The sequence below is a fragment of the Acanthopagrus latus genome, chromosome 24 (assembly GCF_904848185.1).
Source record: "Acanthopagrus latus isolate v.2019 chromosome 24, fAcaLat1.1, whole genome shotgun sequence".
NCBI classification, from domain to species: domain Eukaryota; kingdom Metazoa; phylum Chordata; class Actinopteri; order Spariformes; family Sparidae; genus Acanthopagrus; species Acanthopagrus latus.
Window position 1 is genome coordinate 15,489,966 of NC_051062.1, and position 22,744 is coordinate 15,512,709.

At 43.1% G+C, this 22,744-nt stretch overlaps 3 protein-coding genes across 5 annotated transcripts; all 3 read left to right on the forward strand.

The window, feature by feature from the left end:
- The first annotated feature begins 597 nt into the window (after positions 1-597).
- LOC119015123 (IQ calmodulin-binding motif-containing protein 1-like) lies at positions 598-5,305 on the forward strand. Of its 3 annotated transcripts, none has more exons than XM_037090808.1 (15): positions 598-755; positions 1,081-1,182; positions 1,329-1,497; positions 2,020-2,137; positions 2,223-2,298; positions 2,396-2,495; positions 2,640-2,812; positions 2,978-3,087; positions 3,164-3,282; positions 3,419-3,485; positions 3,574-3,649; positions 3,775-3,938; positions 4,122-4,259; positions 4,362-4,518; positions 4,744-5,305. In XM_037090808.1, exons 2-15 carry the CDS (start codon positions 1,092-1,094, stop codon positions 5,001-5,003), a joined length of 1,818 nt encoding a protein of 605 aa, XP_036946703.1. In that variant the 5' UTR covers positions 598-755; positions 1,081-1,091; the 3' UTR covers positions 5,004-5,305. The 3 variants fall into 3 exon arrangements, with proteins under 3 accessions (XP_036946703.1, XP_036946702.1, XP_036946700.1); XM_037090807.1 differs by having other exon boundaries at positions 612-926; XM_037090805.1 differs by having other exon boundaries at positions 612-910.
- LOC119015144 (T-cell surface glycoprotein CD3 zeta chain-like) lies at positions 5,267-17,964 on the forward strand. The gene is made up of 8 exons (XM_037090845.1): positions 5,267-5,681; positions 14,523-14,623; positions 14,745-14,789; positions 15,234-15,299; positions 16,049-16,081; positions 16,193-16,249; positions 16,393-16,422; positions 16,602-17,964. The coding sequence occupies exons 1-8, from the start codon at positions 5,300-5,302 to the stop codon at positions 16,665-16,667; spliced, it is 780 nt and encodes a 259-aa protein (XP_036946740.1). The 5' UTR covers positions 5,267-5,299; the 3' UTR covers positions 16,668-17,964.
- A 518-nt stretch (positions 17,965-18,482) lies between these two features.
- Positions 18,483-22,624, forward strand: dnajc27 (DnaJ (Hsp40) homolog, subfamily C, member 27). Its single transcript, XM_037090844.1, has 7 exons — positions 18,483-18,897; positions 19,993-20,075; positions 20,161-20,230; positions 20,429-20,593; positions 21,078-21,200; positions 21,279-21,439; positions 21,670-22,624. The coding sequence occupies exons 1-7, from the start codon at positions 18,811-18,813 to the stop codon at positions 21,800-21,802; spliced, it is 822 nt and encodes a 273-aa protein (XP_036946739.1). The 5' UTR covers positions 18,483-18,810; the 3' UTR covers positions 21,803-22,624.
- Positions 22,625-22,744: the final 120 nt, after the last annotated feature.

The following is a 22,744-nucleotide window of genomic DNA, read 5'->3' on the forward strand; positions in this document are numbered from 1 at the left end:
ATATATATATATATATCGATACAGTATACATATTTTCTTTTCTTTTCTTTTGTTCTGTCATGTTGTCATGTCATGTTCATGTTCTGTCTCTTTTCTTTTCTTTTTATATATATATATATGGAAAAATAGAAAAAATAAATGTTGTTGCGGAAAAAATTTACCAATTAAATTGACCATGATGACCATGACCATTGATGAAAACAGATAAATTAAAGAACAATAACTGAAGGTAAATAAGCTTGAATTGAGTGTGCAGCGCCACCCAGAGGACACGTGAACACACAGCTGGAGCCTCCCCTGTTCTCTAATAACAAACACTGTCATCTTTACATGAGCTGCATGATTAAAACAATACAGTCTCTCTCTTCTGTCACCGCTATTTCACAGCGCCTCAGTCAAGAATAACAGCACAGAGAGGACTGATATACTGTTGTCAATAAAGCTTTATAGATAGATAGATAGATACATAGATAGATAGATAGATAGATAGTCATCATCATTATTATTATTATTATTATTATTATTATTATTATTATTATTATTATAGTTGTTTTTCTTCGTTCAGCTCCACTTTGGTGCAGAGCGATGCGCCGTCGCAGAGTTATGACGTCACGTTACCGTAGAAACAGCACAGCGTTGGCTTCCGGCTGCCAAAAGCTAACGGTGCTAGCTAGAACCGCCATCTCCGAAGCTCTGTGACGTTTTTAAATCAACTGTTAAAGCACGGCGGGTCAATGCGGAGATTATTGATCCAGGTGACGTCACTTTTCTTGAAGTTATCCTTAGTTTACTGAAAGTTAGCTCGAGCTAGAGCGACAGCAGCATTAGCTCCGTGTAAACGAGCCGAGGATGCTAACAGGTGTTACATCGAATTCTGTGACCCGTAACGCGAGATAGCCGGCGCTAACAGGTGAGGTGGCTAACAGGTGAGGTGTGAGGTGTACGTGAGTGTCATGGGCTCACAGTGTTTTGGTGGACTGCTAACACACCGTATGCTAACAGCTGATGTGATGGAAACATGTGAAGAGGAAACAAGGTCACAGAAGTTGTAGTAACACCTGTTGTATCTAATGACGTCAGAGTTGGTGAGGATGGAGCAGGTGGAGGAGCTGAAGAGGCAGCTGGAGGATGAACACCTGGACCTGAAGCAGAGACTCAGCCTGCTGAACGACGGCTTAAACAGTGAGACAAGCACCATCACACCTGTGTGACACACCTAGTGTCCCTGCAGAGCTCAGGTCAAAGTGGGCTTCAGATTAAAGGAGCAGTTCACTAAAACATTAAACTAAACATTAACTCAGGCATCATCTTCTGTGTGTGTCTGTCAGGGGCTCTGAACATGGCGGCGCTGCAGACAGGCGGCGCTGCATTGACTCGTGTGAAGTCCCAGTTGTATCTGAGCGGCGTCCTCAGTCACTGCGTCCATGTTCTGTCTCTGGAGCCCCGGAGGCTGCGAGGACTCTGGAGCGCCGCCGCCACACTCGCCCACCTCACCAGGTACCAGCTGACTGTGACTGTGTTAATAGTATTTAACTTTCTTTGATTGTTCTAACTAACATTTTGTTCAAATAAAACATTATTTTATTTGAAATCTTTATAAGATTATTTAAAAAATATTCAAGTGTTTTATTTCAAATATACAGTTTATTGAAGAATTTCATATCATTATTGTTTTGAATTGTTAATATTTATAAAAGATCAATATTATGTCCAATTTATATGTTATATCATGCTGAATTATTGTATGTCTCGTTTTATTTGATGATTTAAAATGTGTTTTTTTTAAAAATATTTAAAGTTTAGTGTTTGATACAAATGTTTGTGTAAATTTTCTAAAACTAAGCATGTTATAATATTATTTTGTATTTTTAATTTACAGCAGTTAGAAATGTGTCAAAGCTCTAAAAGTACAGTCTGTTTGCAGTAAACACATGAAAGTGGTCTCCTGATAGAAGTCGCTCTTTTTTAAAGGAGGTTTTGAATGTGCAGAGACTGTCTGCTCATCACTCTGTCTGTCAGTTCCTGTTGTGTAGGGGTGGAACCTGGCAAACATTCGGAGGCTTTTCATAGGCTGTTCCTGCCGTCGGTCGTGGACGGCCTCCTGTCGTTGGCTGGTCAGCTGATGAGGCGGGCAGAGGTGAGGAACTCTCGACCCACACAGGACGTTTGTTTTCTGTCCAGCTGCTGGTATCAAACTGTCTGTCTGCCTGTCTGTCTGTCAGTGTGTGTCTCTCCTCAGGAAGGTGATGGAATCGGTGGGCTGGCTGCTCAGAGCTCAGCCTCAGCTCTCCTCACAGGGTCAGTCACCTCCACTGCTCATTGATCAGCTCATTGATTAGTTTATTGATCGACCTCCTGGTCTGATTAAGTGAAAGGTCTGTGTGTCTGTCTCCAGTCCTCAGCTCCGTCCACTACGAGCAGATCCAGACATGTGATGATGTCAACGTGTCTGTGCTTTGTGTGCAGCTGTGGAACCAAACCTGCACATCCACCAGGTAACACACGCACGCACGCATGCACACATGCACGCACACACGCACGCACGCATGCACGCACACACGCACGCACACATGCACGCACACACGCACGCACGCACACACACACACACACACACAGTGTGTCTCTCGCTCTCTGTGCAGGGACTTCCTGAAAGGTTTGAGTGACGACTCTGTCCTGCTGCTGCTGAACGAAGCCGTCTGCCAATTAGCTGTCAGCTCTGACTCGGCGGTGGGCGGGGCCTCCATCAAACTCATTCTCCTCATGGCCAATCAGCAGGAGCTCCGGGTCCACCGGCTCCTCCTCAGCTTCAGAGGTCAGAGAAGAAGAGAGATGTTAGCAGCAGATGTTTGTGAACACATTGACTCCCTTAACAAATGTGTCAGTTTAGTGAGTTGTTGAGTTGGAGACACTTTATAAACTCTGTGAAACTTTGTTTCTGACTCATTCTGCATTATTTGGACCTTCTTGTTCTTCACAGGTCTGGACAGCCTATTAGACAAAGACTGGAGGGGGCGGGGCTTTGACAAGGACGTGGATCAGCTGATAGCATTCATCCAATCTGACCAAAGCACAGCAGGTTTCTCACAGGTCTGTCTTCCTGTCTACCGTCTACCTGTCCAAGCGACCTGTCTGCTGACCTCTGACCCCTCCCCTCTGTGTGCAGGCATCTACTGAGCATGTGCGGGCGGCGTGTGTGATCCAGGCGGCCTGGAGGTCGTATCAGACGAGACGTAGAGTGAAGAGCCTCAACAGAGCTGTGAGCACGTTGCAGAGGAGATACAGGTACCTGTCTGTCTGTCTGTCCGCCTGCCTGCCTGTCTGACTATCTGTCTGTCTCATTACTCTGTGTGTGTGTGTGTGTGTGTGTGTGTGTGTGTGTGTGTGTGTGTGTGCGTGTGTGTGTGTGTGTGTGTGTCAGGGCTCGGAGGAGGCAGCAGCAGCAGCACAGGGAGGCGCAGCAGTGGGAGGAGGAGTTGAAGTATCAGGTGAGAGTAATACTGCACAATACTTACAGAGTACAAGTATTGTAATAGTGAGGTGACGTGTGTGTGTGTGTGTGTGTGTGTGTTTCAGGTGTGTGTGCGGCGTCAGCAGGCGAGGAGGGAGTTCCACCAGAAACAGAGACGACTGATGCAGCTGCTTCCTGCTGGTGCGAGCTAACAGAGCAGCAGTTACATGATGCTTTCAGGAAACTACGCAAATCTCAGTTTTCATGCAAAAATAGTGCTGTGTGTGTGTGTTTGTGTGTGTGTGCGTGTGTGTGTGTGTGTTCAGACCAGGTGCAGTCGTACCTGCAGGAGTGTGAGCGCCGTGCAGCCGTGGTGATCCAGAGCTTCTGGCGAGGCTTCAGAGAGAGACGACGCTACAACGACACACACCGACACACACTGAGACACGCACACACAGAGCAGCAGGCTGCCAGGACGCTGCAGAGAGCGGTACGCGCACACACACACACACACACACACACACACACACACACACACACACACACACACACACACACACACACACACACACACACTCTTCGGATCAGAGGAGTTGTGCTGGTCCCTCCATGTTCTGAGCCCATGAATAAAGTACAACATTGACTGATGACTCCTCCCTCTTTCATCTTCCAGGTGCGTTGCTTTCTGCAGACACGCAGAGCAGCGAAGGCTCCGCCCATCACACCCTTCTGGATTGGTCAGAGCGGTTTGACGGACAGTCGGAGGGTGGAGCTAAAAAGACAGGTGGAGGAATACATCTCTCTACATCCTGTAAGAGCCTCAGTCAACTCCTCATACTGAGTCAATAATACATTTCCAGTTTGACATACTACCCATGATGCTTTGTGTGTGTGTGCGTGTGCGTGCGTGCAGTCGTCCCGTGTGTCTCGGCAGGAGTGTGAGCGTCTCCATGAGGAGGTGCAGCTGCTGCTGCTGTCGGAGCTGCAGAGAGGAGATCATCACAGGAGGGTGGAGGAGAGGACGGAGGCTCTGCTGGCTCACACACACACACAGCTGGAGCTGCTCAGAGGTCTCACACACACACACACACACACACACACTTAAGTCCACTTGACTTGAATACAGCGTGGTGCTGTTCTGTGGGCCACGTCCGGCCCGTCTGCTGGCTTCCTGAACATCCACTCGAGGTTCAGACTTGGCAGATTTCTGATTCAGATGTGGTGGAGCTCCACGACACGCCGCTGCTCCACTGGAGAGAGAAAACTCAGCAACATCTCTCTCTGTGTCCCCACAGATGCTCCGCCCCTCTCTGTCGTCACGGCGACAGACGCAGAGTCCTTCCTGAGCCCATCGGGTCCGATTGCGGCCCGCGCCCGCGACGCCCATAATGCAATGCTGCAGGCGAGCAGGCTGCCATGGTGGAAGACGCTGGGAGAGACGTCCGGAGACGACTGTTGTAGCCCCGCCCACCTGCAGGAGCTGGAGGCGGGGCTTGGAGGACTGTTTGTAGGCGGGGTCAGCAAACTAAGTGAGACGGACGGAGTGAACCTTTAACCTGATGATTGTTCTGCATGGGTTCTGTTCTGATGCTGAAGCAGTGACGACGTGATGATGTCAGCAGCAGTGCAGCGACTCTGACACTGATCTGAGTTCAGCTGACGCTCACACAGGCTTCACCTCAGACTGTCTGTGGCTCTGATCTGAGTTCAGCTGACGCTCACACAGGCTTCACCTCAGACTGTGTAGAGCTTCAGTCAGATCTGATCTTGTGTATCAACAGAATGTTTCATCTACACGTGTGAATGATTTCACTTCAGCTTTATGATTAATAAACAAGAAGAAGCTCAGAAATGAAATATTATCATCAACGTCATTTCAACATTTCCTCTGATGAACACTGTGTGTGTGTTGTTGTTGTGTGTGCGTGTGTGTTGTTGTGTGTGTGTGTGTTGATGTGTGTGTTGTTGTTGTGTGTGCGTGTGTGTGTGTGTGGGGGGAGAACGACACATGTTCTTGTGTCTCTGGTCGTCACCTGGCACAGCAGCTCGTCACCACTTCCTGTTCCACTTGAAGACGAGGAGGAAGACGGTCTCGGTCTCGGTCTCAGTCGTCTTCTCGTCTCCGTTCTGTCGACTGCAGCCAGTTTGAAGAGCGACGTGTTCTCTGCGACGGTGGTGGTCCAGACGAGGGTTTCTGTCCTGCTGGTCCTGTCCTCACTGGTCCACACCACAGGTGAGACTCTTCAGACACAGAGCTTTACTTCAGATTGTTTAGTGGATTTTAAAGCGGTTTCGGATCGATCCAACGGGTCTCAGGCTTCAGGACCAGATTGTTGTTTTACAGGCAGAAACAAAATGAATTGTGTTGAACTCCATGAAGATTAATTTTCAAATCAGTCTTGTGAGCGTCAGAAGTTTTCTGGAGCTTCTGACCTTGACCTGATCCGAACCCGTTTAAAGCAGCACCAGATATTTTCACATGAATCAGTTTTCATGGTTTCGTGTGCTCGATGTAACAGAGTTTAACTTCCTGTGAGCTCAGAGAAGAAGAGCCGAGCTCAAACATCAAACGAGGCGTGAAGAGGCGTCTTCCTCCTGGCGGCCATGTTGTTTCTGCTCAAACCAACACAATCACTAAAGTTTAAGACGTTCTGATCGCTTCCATTGATTTTACATCATGTAACTGTTAATATAAGGTCACTGCTGAAGCTGCTGAGTGCTCCAGTTAGTCAGCCGGGCAGCACCAGAACCAGCACAAAGACCACAGACAGACAGAACATCGGATGTTTTCACAAACAAGTCTGGAAACCTCCCGGCACTTTACTGACAGAACAACTCAACAGAGTCCCCCGGATCAGAACCATTCAAACAGAACTGTCTCCATAAAACTTACTGATACAAATCACTTTATTTATGTCTTTATTCTGATTTGTTGATTAAACCTGTGGCACGTCTGAGTCCATCAGAAGTTTGTGAAAAGTCCAAAATGATCTGTTAATGCTGATATGAGATATGAGCTGATACTCAGCTGGTCCAACCAGCAGTTCTGTCACCGGTCTGATGATCAGTGGATCAATAACAAGGTCAGTGTTCAGTATCCAGGACTACAACCTGAACCTGATCAGCACAGAGACCGGGCGTATTGATCCAGACATCGCTTAGCAAGGCCGAGGGAAAGACCAGGTGCATGCTGGGAGAATGAGTCCATTATCCAGCTTTCTAACAAAAGACTGGTTTAAAACAGGCAAAAATAAACAGAATGTTTCCTTTAAAAACAAAATAGAGATGAGTTTATGGAGTTTGTGACGACTGTAACAACATGGCCTCCAGCAGCTGTTTGACTGAGTTCATCAGTCATGTGACGACTGACTCGTTAAAGCTCTTCCAGCTCGTCTCACTTGTTCCTCTGTGACAAACAAACAAACATGTGGACGTGTTGTCGACACTTTCCACCACGATGAGCGTCTCGGCGCCACGACGAGCGTCTCGGGGCCACGACGAGCGTCTCGGGGCCACGACGAGCGTCTCGGGGCCACGACGAGCGTCTCGGCGCCACGACGAGCGTCTCGGCGCCACGACGAGCGTCTCAGGGCCACGACGAGCGTCTCGGGGCCACGACCAGATTATAATAAAAGTTAACGGGAATTCTTATTATTATCGTTTAGAAAAGATGTCGATGAAACAATGATGGTGCTGAAGGACACACCTGACACCTGAAGAATCAGTATAAAGAATCAATATAAAGTATCAGTATAGTTCTGCTTCTAGTAGACGTGACTATAAGATAATCAATATGATCAATAGTTGATGTTCTTCATGAAGCAGCAGTCGGCTCGCAGTATTGATCCAGTGTGACAGACCTGTTGATTGATTCTGTTACCTCATTGATCCTGATTTGAATTTATTTACGTGCTGCGATTGAAAGTTAAATGAAACTTTGATCGTCACGTTTCCCCGACAACAAAATAAACGTTTGATAAGAAATTAATTAAAAATTGTTTTGGAAGCAGCTGATTGTAAAAATCAATCTTTAAATAATACAAATAAAACTTTATTGAATTAGCTGACGAAGACGACAAAGATGGAGATCCAGTGACGAGAGAAAGTTCTGCTGATCGGGAACATAATCAATAACTATCGCATGTTCAACTCTTATATTAATACATTATATTAATACAGTGTGTCGTAACCCAGCTGATCAGATGAATTCATTCATCGTAACTTTATCTTTAATTAAACTTTGACTGTCAAACTATGAAACGCTAATGATGTTTACAGGATCAATACATGTTCACACTGTAATGAGCTTCATTTCATTTCACTTTTGTTACTGTAAACTTTATTAAACATGTTTTAATCAATTCAATCAATAGATAAAAGAACATTAAACGTCTTTAATCACATGATTATAAATCAAACGTCAGTAATCTTTAATTAAGATGCGTTTTGATGATTATTAATAATAAACAGTGTAATGATGTTTTATAAAGTCTAATATCTGTTTATAAAGTTTAATTAACTATAAACTTACCGTGTATTAATGAAGCGTATTGATTGTTAACAGTTATTATTATTATTATTCTCTTCATTATGTATCGATCACGGACGAGTGTTTTAATGTGTTAAACCTGAAAATTACACAAAGACGCGACACAGATGACGATGTGATACAAACTGAGATTTTACTACATTATATTATATTATATTATATTATATTATTGTATTATTATATTATCACAATGTTATATTATTTTAATATTGTATTATAATTATCACATATTATATATAATAATAATAATAATAATAATAATAATAATAATGATAATACAATATTATAATAATATAATACTGTATTATTATTATTATTGTTATTGATTTTTATATTAAATTGATATTGTATTATTATTATTGCAATATTATATTGTTTTATTCTTATATTAGTTATTATAAGTTTGGATGGAAACTTAAACAATCAAAACTCAGAGTTCTCAGGATCTGAACTATGCGCCATGTTTTATGATTTTGTGTTGTAAATAAAATTCATCTTCAAATATCAGCCGCTCGTTCCAGTGAGGTCTGACTGTAAATACAGTCAGAATCAGAGGGAACAAACGGATCACGTCAACCACGTCACTGTCAAACATCACAGAAAGATCTGAGCTTCTAATGATGAGGAGGACAGATGTTACTGTTTATTAATAAACTCACCGTTAACTGCTCAGTATTACATTGTTTATCATGTTAACCTCCAACAATGGCTTAAAGGAAGAATTTACATTTTATGACTGAACTTCACAAAAAATGTTAAGTTTCAAATCATTTTAGGGAGAAACATAAAAAAAATCAGATTTGTTCATGATTATTAATTGATTTGACGACAGGTTACATCAGTGTGAGCTCGTCTGTTTAATTAGCATTAGCAACACTGAACTCACTGACACTGTAAATACATAAAAGTTCTCAGGATCTGAACTCTGCGACATGTTTTATGATTTTGTGTTGTAAATAAATCAGTTTCACATTTAAACTAACTGAATATTTATTATTAAAGTGGATTATTAAAACAACTTTAACACAAATAAAAGTTAGCGACCGTCGACGAGGATCATGGAGCCTGACGGACGTTTGACCGTCAGTGTTTATTCTCTCAGTCAATGAAACAAATGAGCTGAAACATTGTTCCTATTTTAATTTAACACTTTGTTAAAGGACAGAATTATAATCCGGAGATATTTTCATGATGTGACAGAAAACCAGACTATTTGTTGTAAAGAGTCCAGAAACGATCCAGCCGCAGTGACTCTGATGGTTATAATGTAAATATGATGTTACAGACGAGGAGACGAGACACTAACGAGACGAGTCGAGGTGAAACAGATTCTCACGTTACTGAACTTTACTGGACCACAGACTCTGAACCTCCTGCTTCAGGAAGCAGCTCTGTGGTTTCTGAAGCCGGGACTGTTGAAGCTGAGTCGTCTTCCCCAAAACTGAGCGTCAGCTCGCTGTGGCGGTGAAGAGACGCTGCGGCGAGGATGCACGAACATACTGTTCACAGCTCGGGAGGGTTTTCTCCAGCATGAATCCTTTTTAACTACATGTTTGTGTGACATGTGTTCTGAAAGTAAGCAGTTTAGTCTGTTTCTCAACATGGCCGCCATCTTTGATGAAGGCTTGAAAGATGGAGGCGAGAAAGAAACGCAGACCTGAGAGCAGCCTGAGCAGCAGGAAAAGAAGCTGAGCGCTGGTGCAGCGAGCGGTGAGGTGTCCTGGATTCTGTCTCAGGTGTTCAGGAACTCAACAAACTGACACTTTTCTCTCCGTCGAGCTTAAACACAATTTTAAAACGTGTTGTTTTGAAACCTTGACATGAAGTGCGTGGAAATCATCTGTGTTCAGCAGGAACGAGGCAACAAATCTCAAATCTCCCAAATGTGACTGAAAGACGAGCTGATGTTTATCTGAGTGGAAAGTTAACAAACAGGAACAGAACCACACTCAACATGTCAGAAACAGCAGTGTTGCAACATGACGCTCACGTTTTCTGTCTTCAAATCAAATGAAAATCCTTCTGCAGTCAGTTTAGTTTCATCATCTACATGAATCCAGCTGCAGCTCACACACTGGTTCCACACAAAGATTAGCTGTTCAGTATTCAACTGCAGGTCAAGCTACCTGACAAAGCTAACATTAGCATGCTAATACATATATGAGCCACATTCTGACAGAAGACTTGATATATGATGTTTAATGATGATTAAATCAGGAATAACAACATTATGCTGATAACATCTGACTCAATAAGTAACAACATCAGTTAGCTTAGCATACTGAATGCTGCTAACAGATGCCTCCATGTAGCAGAGCAATAAGGACTTCAGGCTACGTTAGCTTAGCTGCTCCTCAGATCTGCCTCTGCTTCATTAAACTATATGTAACTAAACTAATGAACAGTTTTATATAGTTTCATGATTTTCAGCTCATATTAATGTGAGATATGTAACACGATGAGCTGCTGGCGCTGCTGGAACTGGTTTCTTTTACATCAGAACGTTTTAAAGCACACTGAGTTTAATCTTTTGAAGTAATATGAGAGAAACGTTCATGTGATATATTCAGCGTGCAGCTTCTTGCCTTCAGGTCGTGTCAGCGACTGAATTATTATTAAAGCCGACCTCTCTGGTTTCTGTAGTTTCGTTCAGGAAGCCGTCGCCGTCACCTCTCTACACCTTCTGTCAGAGACCAAACCAGCGCTTAATAAGCCGCTTCAGTTGTGTTTCCACTCGACCCGTTCAGACGGTTCCTCCCTGCAGCTGCCAGCGCTCACATACAGAAGAGTGGAACATTAAAACATTTATTATCTGTAGCTGATTTTTCTGAATGAATGTGAGCCGACGCTGATGTCAGGACAGTAAATCTGGTGTTTCCATCAGTCTGCTGCTGGTCGCAGGTTTCAGTCGGTGTTGACAGTAAATTCATCTTCAAATATCAGCCGCTCGTTCCAGTGAGGTCTGACTGTAAATACAGTCAGAATCAGAGGGAACAAACGGATCACGTCAACCACGTCACTGTCAAACATCACAGAAAGATCTGAGCTTCTAATGATGAGGAGGACAGATGTTACTGTTTATTAATAAACTCACCGTTAACTGCTCAGTATTACATTGTTTATCATGTTAACCTCCAACAATGGCTTAAAGGAAGAATTTACATTTTATGACTGAACTTCACAAAAAATGTTAAGTTTCAAATCATTTTAGGGAGAAACATAAAAAAATTCAGATTTGTTCATGATTATTAATTGATTTGACGACAGGTTACATCAGTGTGAGCTCGTCTGTTTAATTAGCATTAGCAACACTGAACTCACTGACACTGTAAATACATAAAAGGAGAAAATCTTTGTTGTTTTGTTGATTAATATCCGATCAGCTGATCGCTGCAGCTCTAATGTGACTTTATTCTGTGCGGCGCTGCAGTTTCTGGACTGTTGTGTTCGAGGACGCTCTGACTCGTAGGAGAGCTCAGTGATTCCACAGAGTCATCTTCTTCAGGCTGTGATGGAAACAGACTGAGACTCTGATGAACATGTGATGATGAGCTTTCCTTGAATGTCTCAGTGATTTACTGAAAGTGAGAGATGTTTTGTTCACAGCTGAAAGTTTGAGTCAGTTTAGCCTCCAGATAATTATGATCTGAACACAGTTTCAGTGGAAACATCTTGTTGTTTTCTGCTGTTCATTTATTTTCCTCACAGTGCAGCTTTACAAACACACAGATTTTACTGGACTTGAAATTAAAATGAGATGAAATCGTAGCCGTGGAAGTTAAACACAGTCAGCGGCCAGATTATTAGAAACATCAAGGAATTAATGCAACAGAGTGATTCATCTGAAGATGAATTAAAGCAGCATGTTAAACTGTGGTTGCTTCAGTAAATGTAGGTAAACTGTTATTAGACCGACGCGTCTTCAGCTGCAGCTCACAACGATCCTCTTTGTTGACGAGCCAGGCAGTTATTTCCTCCATCGTTTCACTGTGTCAGAAAAATATGGAAATTGTAGATTATAATATATCGACATCTCAAAACTTCCTTTTTTGTCAAACCGACTAACAGATCATTGCTCAATAAGAACGTTATCATTTGCATTTAGTGTTAAAAACATTGTTAAATGTTGACGCGTGTTCACGGCTGAAGGCTCGATTCAAACAACAAATGATGTTCGTACGAGCGGCGTTTTGAAACTGGTGTCTGCCTGAGGAGAAATCCGTCATGGCTGTTATCTGCTGCTGCCAGCAGGAGAGAGTCGTCTCAAACAACACAGTGTCGTCTGCATATCACCTGATAGAACCACAATCACAACCTCTTTATTTGTCCCGCAAACAGGGAAATGTCTTCATCACAGCAGCCACGACAGGGTGCTGTAATGAATAATGAGAAAAGTCAAAGAATACACAACACAATAAGAAGTAAGAAATAGAAATAGACTCATCTACACTGTATATAAATAATGTTTTACACTGTTAACAGTGCCAGTGTAAGATACGATGTGTCGCGTGGTGCTGAGTCTCTGTTATCATCCAAACCTCCATTAATTAAACAGAGAAATGTGAACTTTCCTGTGAACCGAGTCTGTTTGTGTTTTTACCAGCAGACGACCACATTTCAGACAATAAGTCTGTTTTGTTCAGTCGAGGACTTTTAGACACTTTTTCTCAGTGTGAAATGTTTTTCTTCCTAAGACGTAACAAGCAGTTTGACGCAGCAACATCACAGCTCAGCATGTTCGTTGTTTCAACAGGTTGGAGGTAATTTTACTGTAAAAGTTCAAATGGGATCTTTCTCACAGCAGGTGCTTCGTAACTGTGTTAGTGTGAAACTGAGCTGATGATGTGAACATGAAACTCTACTGCGCTCATCAGATCCCTCGCCCACCATCACCACACACACACACACACACACACACACACACACACACACACACACACACACACACACACACACACACACTGCTGTAGCGCTGACTTCCTGTTCTGTGTATATCCGACCTATCTCTGCTGTTATCTGACTTTATTTATATCATATGAACTGTTGAGGCTTCTTCCCCCTGATACACTCTGAAGACTCTGAAGTGGATCATTGAGTAATCAGGTTCTCATCAGCGTTGCCATGGAGACGCAGCGGCTCTGTGGTCGGACGCCTGACATGTTGATTTCACATGTCGATGATATCAGGAGACCGTTAACTGTCCTGAAACCAGCTGACATCATGTATCTTGAGTAACCACAGATCGTTGTTCTCATCAAATGAATTAACCAGCTCGTTAGTTAAATGGTTTATCTGTTTCACTGCAGATCACCTGCTCACCTGTTGCTCAGGTATTGCTAAGACATGAACTCCACGACCTGTTTGGTCGCAGTTTAACTCGGATGGCGCAGATGATTTCGTCCGGAGACGACGGAGGAGTTTGTAGAAGTGGAGCTCTGTGGTCTGACGCCCCACATGAGTTTCCAGGAATCTGTCCATCTTCTTCCTGTCGTGTCTTCCTGATATCAGATTGAACAACAACTCTGAGCTAATATAAGTAAGTTCACCCACTGAGGTTGGTCCAGTTTAGTTCAGGGCGTGTTGTGCCCTCAGTCCTGTCTCACAGGCTGCAGAGGCTCTCAGGGAGACAGGTGACAGAGAAAGACTCAAAACTACAAACCCTGGTTCCCCTGATCGTCGCCTTTTACCTCCCTTTCACGAGGACGTTCTCTCATTCTGGTTCCTACAGAACCTTCAGGCCCGTCAAGGTTTCTGACAGTGGTTCAGCTGCTGTGAAGGAAACCATGACAGGTTCCAGCCACAGGAACTCAAGAACTCTAGTATTTTGTCAAAGAAGGAAGAAGTTCTGCCAGAGAACAGACAGTTTGGTCAGAGAACACAGAAGATGTTCGTCCTTCGATCGACGCACGAGCATCATCATCACAGCTCAGAGAGCGTAACTTCCAACTGTCAGTGAAGTGACTGTTAATGAGGTTTTCTCTTTCACTTAAACACACACACACACACACACACACACACACACACACACACACACACACAGTATGTATATAAACACCCACCCACAACCACAAACACACACACACACACACACACACACACACACACACACACACACACACACACTCGGTGTGGAGGAAACCACCAGCTCCATCACTCGCTGCAGACAGAACTGTATTAACCCCGTCAGCGCCACATGTTTAACTTCTCCATGTTTGTGTCTGCGGTGGGTTCAGTGCACACAAACTGACAGAAATATACAAAAATACTTTATCCTCAAACATCTCAGATGGTGTCTGCTCTTGAAACTAAAATACCCATGATGCTCAGCTGCTGTCGGTGAAGTGATCCGACACCTGAAGTGAACCGATTCAAAGTGCTGAGTTTTGTCACGTTCATACTTTCGCTCTCTGATTGGATGTTTCTCGGTGAAATGCATCCTGGGAGGCGTAGTCTGCGTCTCTCTCCTCAGCTCAGAAGCACTGCCGTGTTGGCACATTGTTCATGTTTGACCTTTGACCCCCACAGAGGCCACGATGGCCATGTACGACCCGCAGCTGTGTTACGTGCTGGACGGCTTCCTCGGCCTGTACGGACTCATCATCACCGGCATGTTCATCAAGGAGAAGGTGAGTCCACTCGTCTCACTGCTCGGTACAATACGACACAGCGCCTTCGGTGTTTTCAAGACGAGTGTTCGCTGTGTTGCATCATGTTTCCTCTAATCTCTCTCTTATTTTGTTAAATTAGTTCTTCAAAACCAAAGGGAAGTCAACGGACGAGAGCATCTACAGCGTGAGTCTCCAAACACAACATAAGTCTTGTTCTATCGGAAACCTTCCCGAGCGTCTCGGCTGGTGGCGACTCAGCAGCTTCGTCTTCTTGTCAGGAAACATTTGTGGCTCTGGAAGTCACTGTGACATCACAAGCTATCATAACTTCCAAAAATTAGACATTTAGACGTTCAAAAATACATTTTTGTCAACGTATTTGTTGTAATGATGTCTGCGTACACTGAAGAAGCTGTTTTGAGTCACTATGAAATATATAATTGAATATGGCTGAATATGTGATTATGCTAAGCTAACTGATGTAATTCAGTCAGATGTTGTTAGCATGACGTTGTTGATATTAGCATGCTAACATTAGCTTAGTAACGTACGGCTGTTGAAATGTTTGTAACAAGACGACATGTTCTCTGGTTTGTGTTCCTGTTGGTTGGTGCCGTGTCGTGTTCAGGACCTGGTGGGTCAGCACAACGACCCGTATGCTCCGCTGGTGAGAGGAGACCCTGAGAGAGGACGAGTGAGTCTGACTGTGTTCTGTGTAACAGCTGGTTGGTTCTGAAGGACCCGACACTGTTGGATCGCTGCCTTATCACTTCTGTCCATTACTGTGGAACGTCAGGGTCTTTGCACAGTTCTCTCAAGGTTCTCTGTGTTTTTATTGTTCTTCAAGGTTCATTCACCAACTGTGAAGAACCCATTAAATCATGATAAAACCTTGATAGAATCCCAGAGAACCACACAGCTCTCGAAGGTTCTCCACATGAGCCTTTATCTAAAGCTTAATAAACATGTAGGAACCACAACAAACCCAGGAGAACCCAAAACAAGTGCTCTTCTCTGGAATCAAAAGAATCCTGAAAGGACCCAACAAACCCCCGAGAGCCTTAACAGAACCCTTCAATAGTATGACAAACTGAGAAATCCCTTGAGAACCTTTGATGGAACCCTGTAGACCACAAAATCTCACCAAACAACCTAAAACACCTTATTAGAGACCAACTTCTAACTCTCTACACAAACAAACAAGAACCTTAAAACAAACACATACAAACTTTAAAGAACCTTAAACATCATCGGGAACAAGAACTGTGTGGACCCTGAAGTTTCACTGGAGAATCTTAAAAACGGTTCTTTAAATAATTAAAGAACCTGATGTTTGAACCATTGTGAACTCTCCAGTGTTCCCACTGACATAGAACCCTAGTTTAATCATATCAGACGGTTCTCCTGTAAACATGTTCTGATCAGTTCTGCTCTGTTCTATAGAACCGCAGGAACGACGACAACGCCACCTACACGGTAACAAACACTCACATTATTTCTCCTCACGTGACGTTTGAATAATGTGTGAAACAATAATTCTGATGAGATCAATATCCTGAGAACGTTCTGTTGTTCTTTAACGATCAGGATCTGCAGAAACGAGGCGGGGAGGGCGAGTACAAGGAGCTGCCCGTCAAGAGAGAGGTGAGGCGTTTCCTGTCTGCATCATCGGTTCAGTTTTCAACCGATTCAACATCAGATTAAGACGCCCAGTGAGAACGTTTGTTCTGATGTTCTGATGTTCTGGTGTTCCGTGATTCATTAACACTCGTACGTTTGTGTTCCAGCGCCACAAAAAGACCGAGCAGGTTTACCAGGTGAGGAACATTTCACAGATGTGTGTTTCAGCTTCACGTTTCACGGTCCGGTCTCTGTGGGGTCCGAACACCACGACACGGTGGAATGTTGTGTGTTGTGTGGTGTCGTAGTGTTTGGACCCTCAGGGCCACTGTAGAACTTTCCACTGGAACAAACCAACACGTCTCTGTGTCTGCAGGGGTTGAGCTCCGCCACCAAGGACACCTACGACGCGCTGCAGATGAAGCCGCTCTCTGCTCGCTAACGGTGCCGAGGCGTCGAGATCTTCAGTTTCAGCGGGAGAACACAAACATCTGTCAGCGGACCAGCCGTCTGGCTCGAGTTCTGATTTATGACGAGATCAGAATCAGTCTGATCGTTGATCTTTTATTTAGCAGATTGTTCAGAAGTTCTTGAAGAACAGCTGCAGAAATCCATGTTTAAATATCTGAAGTGTATTATTTCATCTCGTGGACGTTCTGTGTTAATTAGTGAAATTAAAATGACGTGATCGAAGTGATTTAACCGTCACAGAACAACCCAGGTCCAAAGTTCTGAAACATTTGTTATCTGTCCGGGTCTCAAACGATCAGTGGAGCTGGTGACGTTGTTCAGGTTTCAGCTCCGTCAGATGTGATTATTGATCCGACATGAAGTTGGTTTAAAAGCTTGTTGGTTCTGTTCAGCATCACAGATATGAGTTATTATTATTATTCTAAAGACAAATTGGACAGAAAAATAACAAATATGTGTTTAAAAATGTAACTTGAAACCAAAACATCGACGTTTAACAGACAGAAATGTTTTAAAAGATCTAAAAAGTAAAGTTGTGTTTCAGGAGTTATTTGAATATTTTGTGTTGTTTTTGTTCATAATCTTTGATTAGTTTTCTGTATAATGTAGATAAACTTTAACGTAACGCTGCGTCAGTACGGAGCCCGAAGAATGAATAAAACATTACAAAACAAATGAATATATAAATATAATCCTTAAATTGTGACAATAATAATAGTAATAATGTCTAAAAATGTGCGTCACTGTTCTGAAATATTTCTTCACCCTGACTTTATTTTAATCATTGAAATAATTTCACTGAAGCTCATTTTAATTTGATTTCTGCTAAATCCAAACAAAGACAATGTGACGCACATCACTGACGCTGAAATAAATTAATAAGTTGATATAAAATGATGTTCGTTGAATCAGTAACACAACATTTCTTTAGTTTTGTGTTGGTGTATTTAACATTGGACTGTTTGGGCCTCCGTACATTAGGAACTTAAAGTTTGCAGCTGTGAGATTTTATGGTAGAATGTAGAAGAAATATTTTTAAACTTCTGTAACTTTGTTCTGATGACCTTTCTTTTTATATTCCTCTTGTGCTCGTACAAACAATCAGCCTTCTGATTTGCTGTCGTCATATTTTCCTGAGAATTTGTTCTGTAATGACGCCGTCTGAGCTTTTAGCTTCTATGATTCATGTCTGATCTCGCTTCTGATATTAAAATGTATTTTTTATAAATCTCCTAATAAATTCTAATTAAAAGCCTCAGTTGATTCTCTCTTCAGTGCAGCTTCTGCCCCCTGCTGGACAAACGAACATAATGTCTCATGTTTCAAATGGCGCATATTACTGTAACTAAATACTTTTCGTTTTAACTGTAGAATCACAGGAAATGCACCCTTGATGGTGACGTCATTACGTAGTTCTGACGTGTTTTAAGCGGATATTTACTGAACCTGTGGTGAATTCCTTAATTTTCATCTTAATATAAAATCCCCAAAGTGTAAATCTGAAGAGGAGTTCACTTGTTAGGCCTCTCCATTCAGTCACATGTCACAGATTTACATCCCAGCTGCTGTAAACTGTTTATATCGACTTCATTTATTAATTCGTGGCTTTTAGCTTTCAGCTTTTCAAAATAAGAGTTGAGACACGTTGGGGGATCTGTGACTACAACTACAGATATCTTGGTTTAGACGACGGTGTTTAGCGGTAAACATCTTAACATTATGATCATCAACATTGTGATCATTCGCAAACATATACACATACGTTTATTTTATTTTGTAGGGAAGGAGCGGAAGTTTAAAGCGACGCTCGTCCCAAACAAACAGCTGGTTAGCATTGCAGGCTATGAAGCTAGCAGGCTCGCGGTGTCTCTGCTGTGTGTTACGATGGCAGCTGCACCAAAACATTAGCATCAGAGCTAAAGTCCGATTACTGCTGTGATTAATGAACACGACGGTCCGTGAGGAGCCGCTCATTAACCGCCTGTGTGCTAACGGGGCTAGTTAGCCTCATTAGCCGCTCACAACAACAACAGCAGCGGCTGTCAACACTGAATTCTTCCTCGTTAGCATCCCGCACAGTTTCCACTGCAAACCGCTGATTTAAAGAAGTCCAGATGGAAACAAACGTCCCGAAGCGGAGAGACAACAAGAAGTCACTGCGGGTGAAGGTGATCAGCCTCGGGAACGCCGAGGTCGGAAAGGTAGGAGACCGCCAGCTTATTTTAGACCAAACCCCATATTGAATTCAGCTGATTTTAGTTCTGCTGCTGTGAGCCGCGATTGACATTACCAACAGGCTCATCTTTAGAGCAAGTGATCAATATATGTATGTAAAACACGTTGATTAACTGCTGTTAGCTGACACAATAACATGTCTCTTGTGCTCTTCTCTGCTCTTTATGTTGCTACTCAGTTTGAGTTCCGCTTTTATTTAAGCACCAGACTCCGTCTGATAAACAGTTAATTTCACGCCTTCGTGCTTATTGCTAATAAATCACAGACGCCCAAACATCAGAGCAGACGTGTGTCGGAAGACCAACATGTTCTCTGAAATTCGGCGTATATATCACTTGTTGACATTTCATAATCAGCCTTGTTATTCACATTCCTCATATGGTAGCAAGGAACACCGTTAACTGCTATGAAAAAAGCAGAAACAAATATAGCCGAATTTCTAAGCAGAAGTTAGTCATTCTAAATGAATTACATACTCTGCCTTTATACATTAAACTGTGACCTGTTGACAAGGTGCCCTAAAACTGATATTCGGCGCACATCTTACTTGTTAAATGTAATAGTCAACTCAATTAAACACTGTTGTTTGTAATGTTGCTCTTCCTGTCTTCTATTAGAAATCCAACCTTAAATGGGTAGATTTCTGAAGGAAGTCTGGTGTGAGCGACACGCATTGTATATTTGCAGCATCTTCCCTTACTTATAAACATTAATCCTACATTTAGTGAATTATTATTGATGGTCTTAAAGTATAACATGAAATATCTACAATCGAAATATCTGCCTCTGATATAGTTTTTATGCAGAATTTCCCTAAAGAAAAGAAGAATTTTAAGATAATTCAACATTATGCCGTTATACATAGAGGTGTACACTGGTAACAAGGTGCCTTAAAATTGGCACAGTCTTGACTGAACTTCGGCGTACATTTAATAGTTGACTTAAATAGATATTGTTGTCATTAATGTCACTCCACACTTCACTAGTATTCCACTTTAAATTGATAGATTTGTTAATGAAGTCTGGTGTGAAATACATCATCATGAATCATTTTCTTTCAGAGCTGCATCATCAAACGCTACTGCGAGAAGAGGTTTGTTCCCAAGTACTTGGCCACGATTGGCATCGACTACGGAGTCACCAAGTGAGTTCATGGTTCAAGTAATCTATTACTGTGTGTAAAGCAGTTTGTGTGTGCCTCATCAGTAATGTGTGTGTTGTGTGGTCAGAGTGCAGGTTCGCGACAGAGAAATCAAAGTGAACATCTTCGACATGGCTGGACATCCTTTCTTCTATGAGGTGAGTCACATGTTCCCGTCATGTATAAAAGCATGCGCAGCAGTTTGACAGGATTCAAAGCTTCTGGTGTGATTCAGACAAACAGAGTTGTGTTCTGATGAGTTGCATTGTGGGAAACCTGTCAGCAGGTGGTGCTGTCACATCAGGAAGTGTATGTTTCCTGCCATCATCCTCCTTCTTCTTCTGCGTGTGATTCAGGTGCGTAATGAGTTCTACAAGGACAGTCAGGGCGTGCTGCTGGTGTACGACGTCGGCCTCCGGGAGAGCTTCGACGCCCTCGACAGCTGGCTGGGCGAGATGAAACAGGAAATGGGCTCTCAGGCCAACATGGACAGCATCGTGTTCATCGTCTGCGCCAACAAGGTCCGACTCACACACTTCCAAAGAGGAGCGACAAGCTGCTCACTGCCGCTCTGGTGCAGGTTTCTACACCAGACTCCATTGAGAAATTAGCCACTTTAACACCCCGTGTTGTTGCTGGTCATTCATTAACACAGAGGTTTTTAAGGGTTACTGTGTTCTCTGAAGCTCACATACACACTCTGCTACATGGTAATGTTTTATTAGAATGTTACTAAGTACATTTACTCAACTACTGTACTTGAATACACTTTTGAGGTACTTTACATGAGTATTTCTATTTTCTTCCACTCAGTTCCACTTCAGAGACACACGTTACTTTTTAATCCTCTACATTTATTTGATTACTTAAATTCAGCATTAATCTTACCTGTCCAACAGCAATCTCCCTCTAAATTGATAGATTTCTGAGTGAAGTCTGGCATTGAACCATTGGATCTAACAACCAAGTCTGAAGCAGCCGTCTGTCGCGTGTCCGTCTGTGTAGGTGGACCTGACGAAGCGGCGGGTGGTGGATGAGGGCGAGGGGCGTCTGTGGGCGGAGTCCAGAGGGTTTCACTACTTTGAAACGTCAGCGCAGAGCGGCGAGGGCATCAACGAGATGTTTCAGGTACACACTCGCTACATCTAAACATTTCTAACTGTTATTACTAAATATTAACCAGTGCGTTTGTGTGTCGTCGCTCAGTCGTTCTTCTCCTCCATCACCGACATGTGTGAGAACGGCGGGAAGCGTCCGGTGTCCGAGGTCAGCGTCGGCTTCACCAAAGAGCAGGCCGACACCATCCGACGCATCCGGAACAGCAAGGACTCCTGGGATATGCTGGGCGTCAAACCTGGAGCCACGCGGTGAGTCAGCAGTCGAGGGTCAAAGGTCGCTGGGCACAGGCTTGTTTCCTCACAGTAAATTGGGGTTTAGTTAATATTTAAGTCTGCGTGTCGACTGCAGCATTCGTTAAGCCACTCAACTTTAAATTGACAGATTTCTAAAGGGAGTCTGGCACTGAAGCGTCAACAAGTGTAACATGCGAAAACATCTGTTTGTTGATGTTTACTGTCGCCGTGTCTGGTGTTTCCAGGGAGGAGGTCAACAAGGCGTACAGGAAGTTGGCGGTCCTGCTTCACCCGGACAAATGCGTCGCCCCCGGCAGCGAGGACGCTTTCAAGGCCGTGGTGAACGCCCGCACCTCACTGCTGAAGAACATTAAATAACACACACACACGGCGACTGTGTTAGAGTTTGGACCTCTCGTTGCTCAGACATGGACTGAAGAACGAACAGTGTTTATTTATTATCCTCTATTTATTTAGCCTGAAGCTCTCGTGTGCCATGTTGCTCGCCACAGTGCTGCACGCCAACGTAACGTCTGGTTCACCGCCAGTTTTAACTTAATGACTACGTTTTATCTGTGTGTGTGTGTGTGTGTGTGTGTGTGTGTGTTAGTGTGTGTGTTAAAGTGTTCATGCTTCCTGTTGATGACATCAGCAGGGCTGCGGGTCGAAGGTCAGGTCGTTGGTTCTGTTAGAATCTGCTGTGAACTCGTTCATTAAATGTTCCAACATGTGAAGTCATTAACACTTAAAGCTAAATGTTCATTAACACGTCTCCACCTCCTCGTTCCCATTCTTAAATCTTTGCTGCCAAATCACTACAAGGTGAAGTGACGTGATGAAACTGCATGATTAATATTAAAATTAAACTTTAATACTCAAGATGTGGCCAAAGCTCCGCCCACAAGCACTCTGTGGGAGGAGTTAAGTATCATCTGCTGTAATTAGTTCCCTCAAATGACTTATGTTTGTTTAAGGGAATTGTTAGCGTATGACCCGATACATCTCATTTGTGCTCCTAGATTTCAGTTTTTCACTCAAACTGTGATTGTGACGGATTGTTCCCTGAAGTTTCTGTTGTTTCAAAGTTCAGATTGTCTCATATCAAACTTTCACTTGTCTTCTTTCCCCAAACTCAACTCGTTTGTGCTCATACCACCAACTGAATCCATTAAACTTTAAGTTGTTCCCTCAAATTGCTAATATTTTTCTCCCAAAGTCATCATTTGTTCCCTAAAGTTTCCACTTTGTTACCTTAAGTGACTAACTTTGCTGTATGAAGACGTCTGTTCCCTCTGGTTTCCTGTTTGCTCTCTCAAATAT

Bases quoted from the DNA above. Each gene is read 5' to 3' on its own strand.
- LOC119015123 (XM_037090808.1), top strand. From the start codon at position 1,092: ATGGAGCAGGTGGAGGAGCTGAAGAGGCAGCTGGAGGATGAACACCTG. The intron at 3,088-3,163 runs GTCTGTCTTCCT...CTCTGTGTGCAG, and splicing joins GCACAGCAGGTTTCTCACAG to GCATCTACTGAGCATGTGCG. The intron at 4,519-4,743 runs GTCTCACACACA...GTGTCCCCACAG, and splicing joins ACAGCTGGAGCTGCTCAGAG to ATGCTCCGCCCCTCTCTGTC.
- LOC119015144 (XM_037090845.1), top strand. From the start codon at position 5,300: ATGAAATATTATCATCAACGTCATTTCAACATTTCCTCTGATGAACAC. The intron at 5,682-14,522 runs GTGAGACTCTTC...TGACCCCCACAG, and splicing joins CTCACTGGTCCACACCACAG to AGGCCACGATGGCCATGTAC. The intron at 14,790-15,233 runs GTGAGTCTCCAA...TGTCGTGTTCAG, and splicing joins CGGACGAGAGCATCTACAGC to GACCTGGTGGGTCAGCACAA.
- dnajc27 (XM_037090844.1), top strand. From the start codon at position 18,811: ATGGAAACAAACGTCCCGAAGCGGAGAGACAACAAGAAGTCACTGCGG. The intron at 18,898-19,992 runs GTAGGAGACCGC...ATTTTCTTTCAG, and splicing joins GGAACGCCGAGGTCGGAAAG to AGCTGCATCATCAAACGCTA. The intron at 20,076-20,160 runs GTGAGTTCATGG...TTGTGTGGTCAG, and splicing joins ATCGACTACGGAGTCACCAA to AGTGCAGGTTCGCGACAGAG.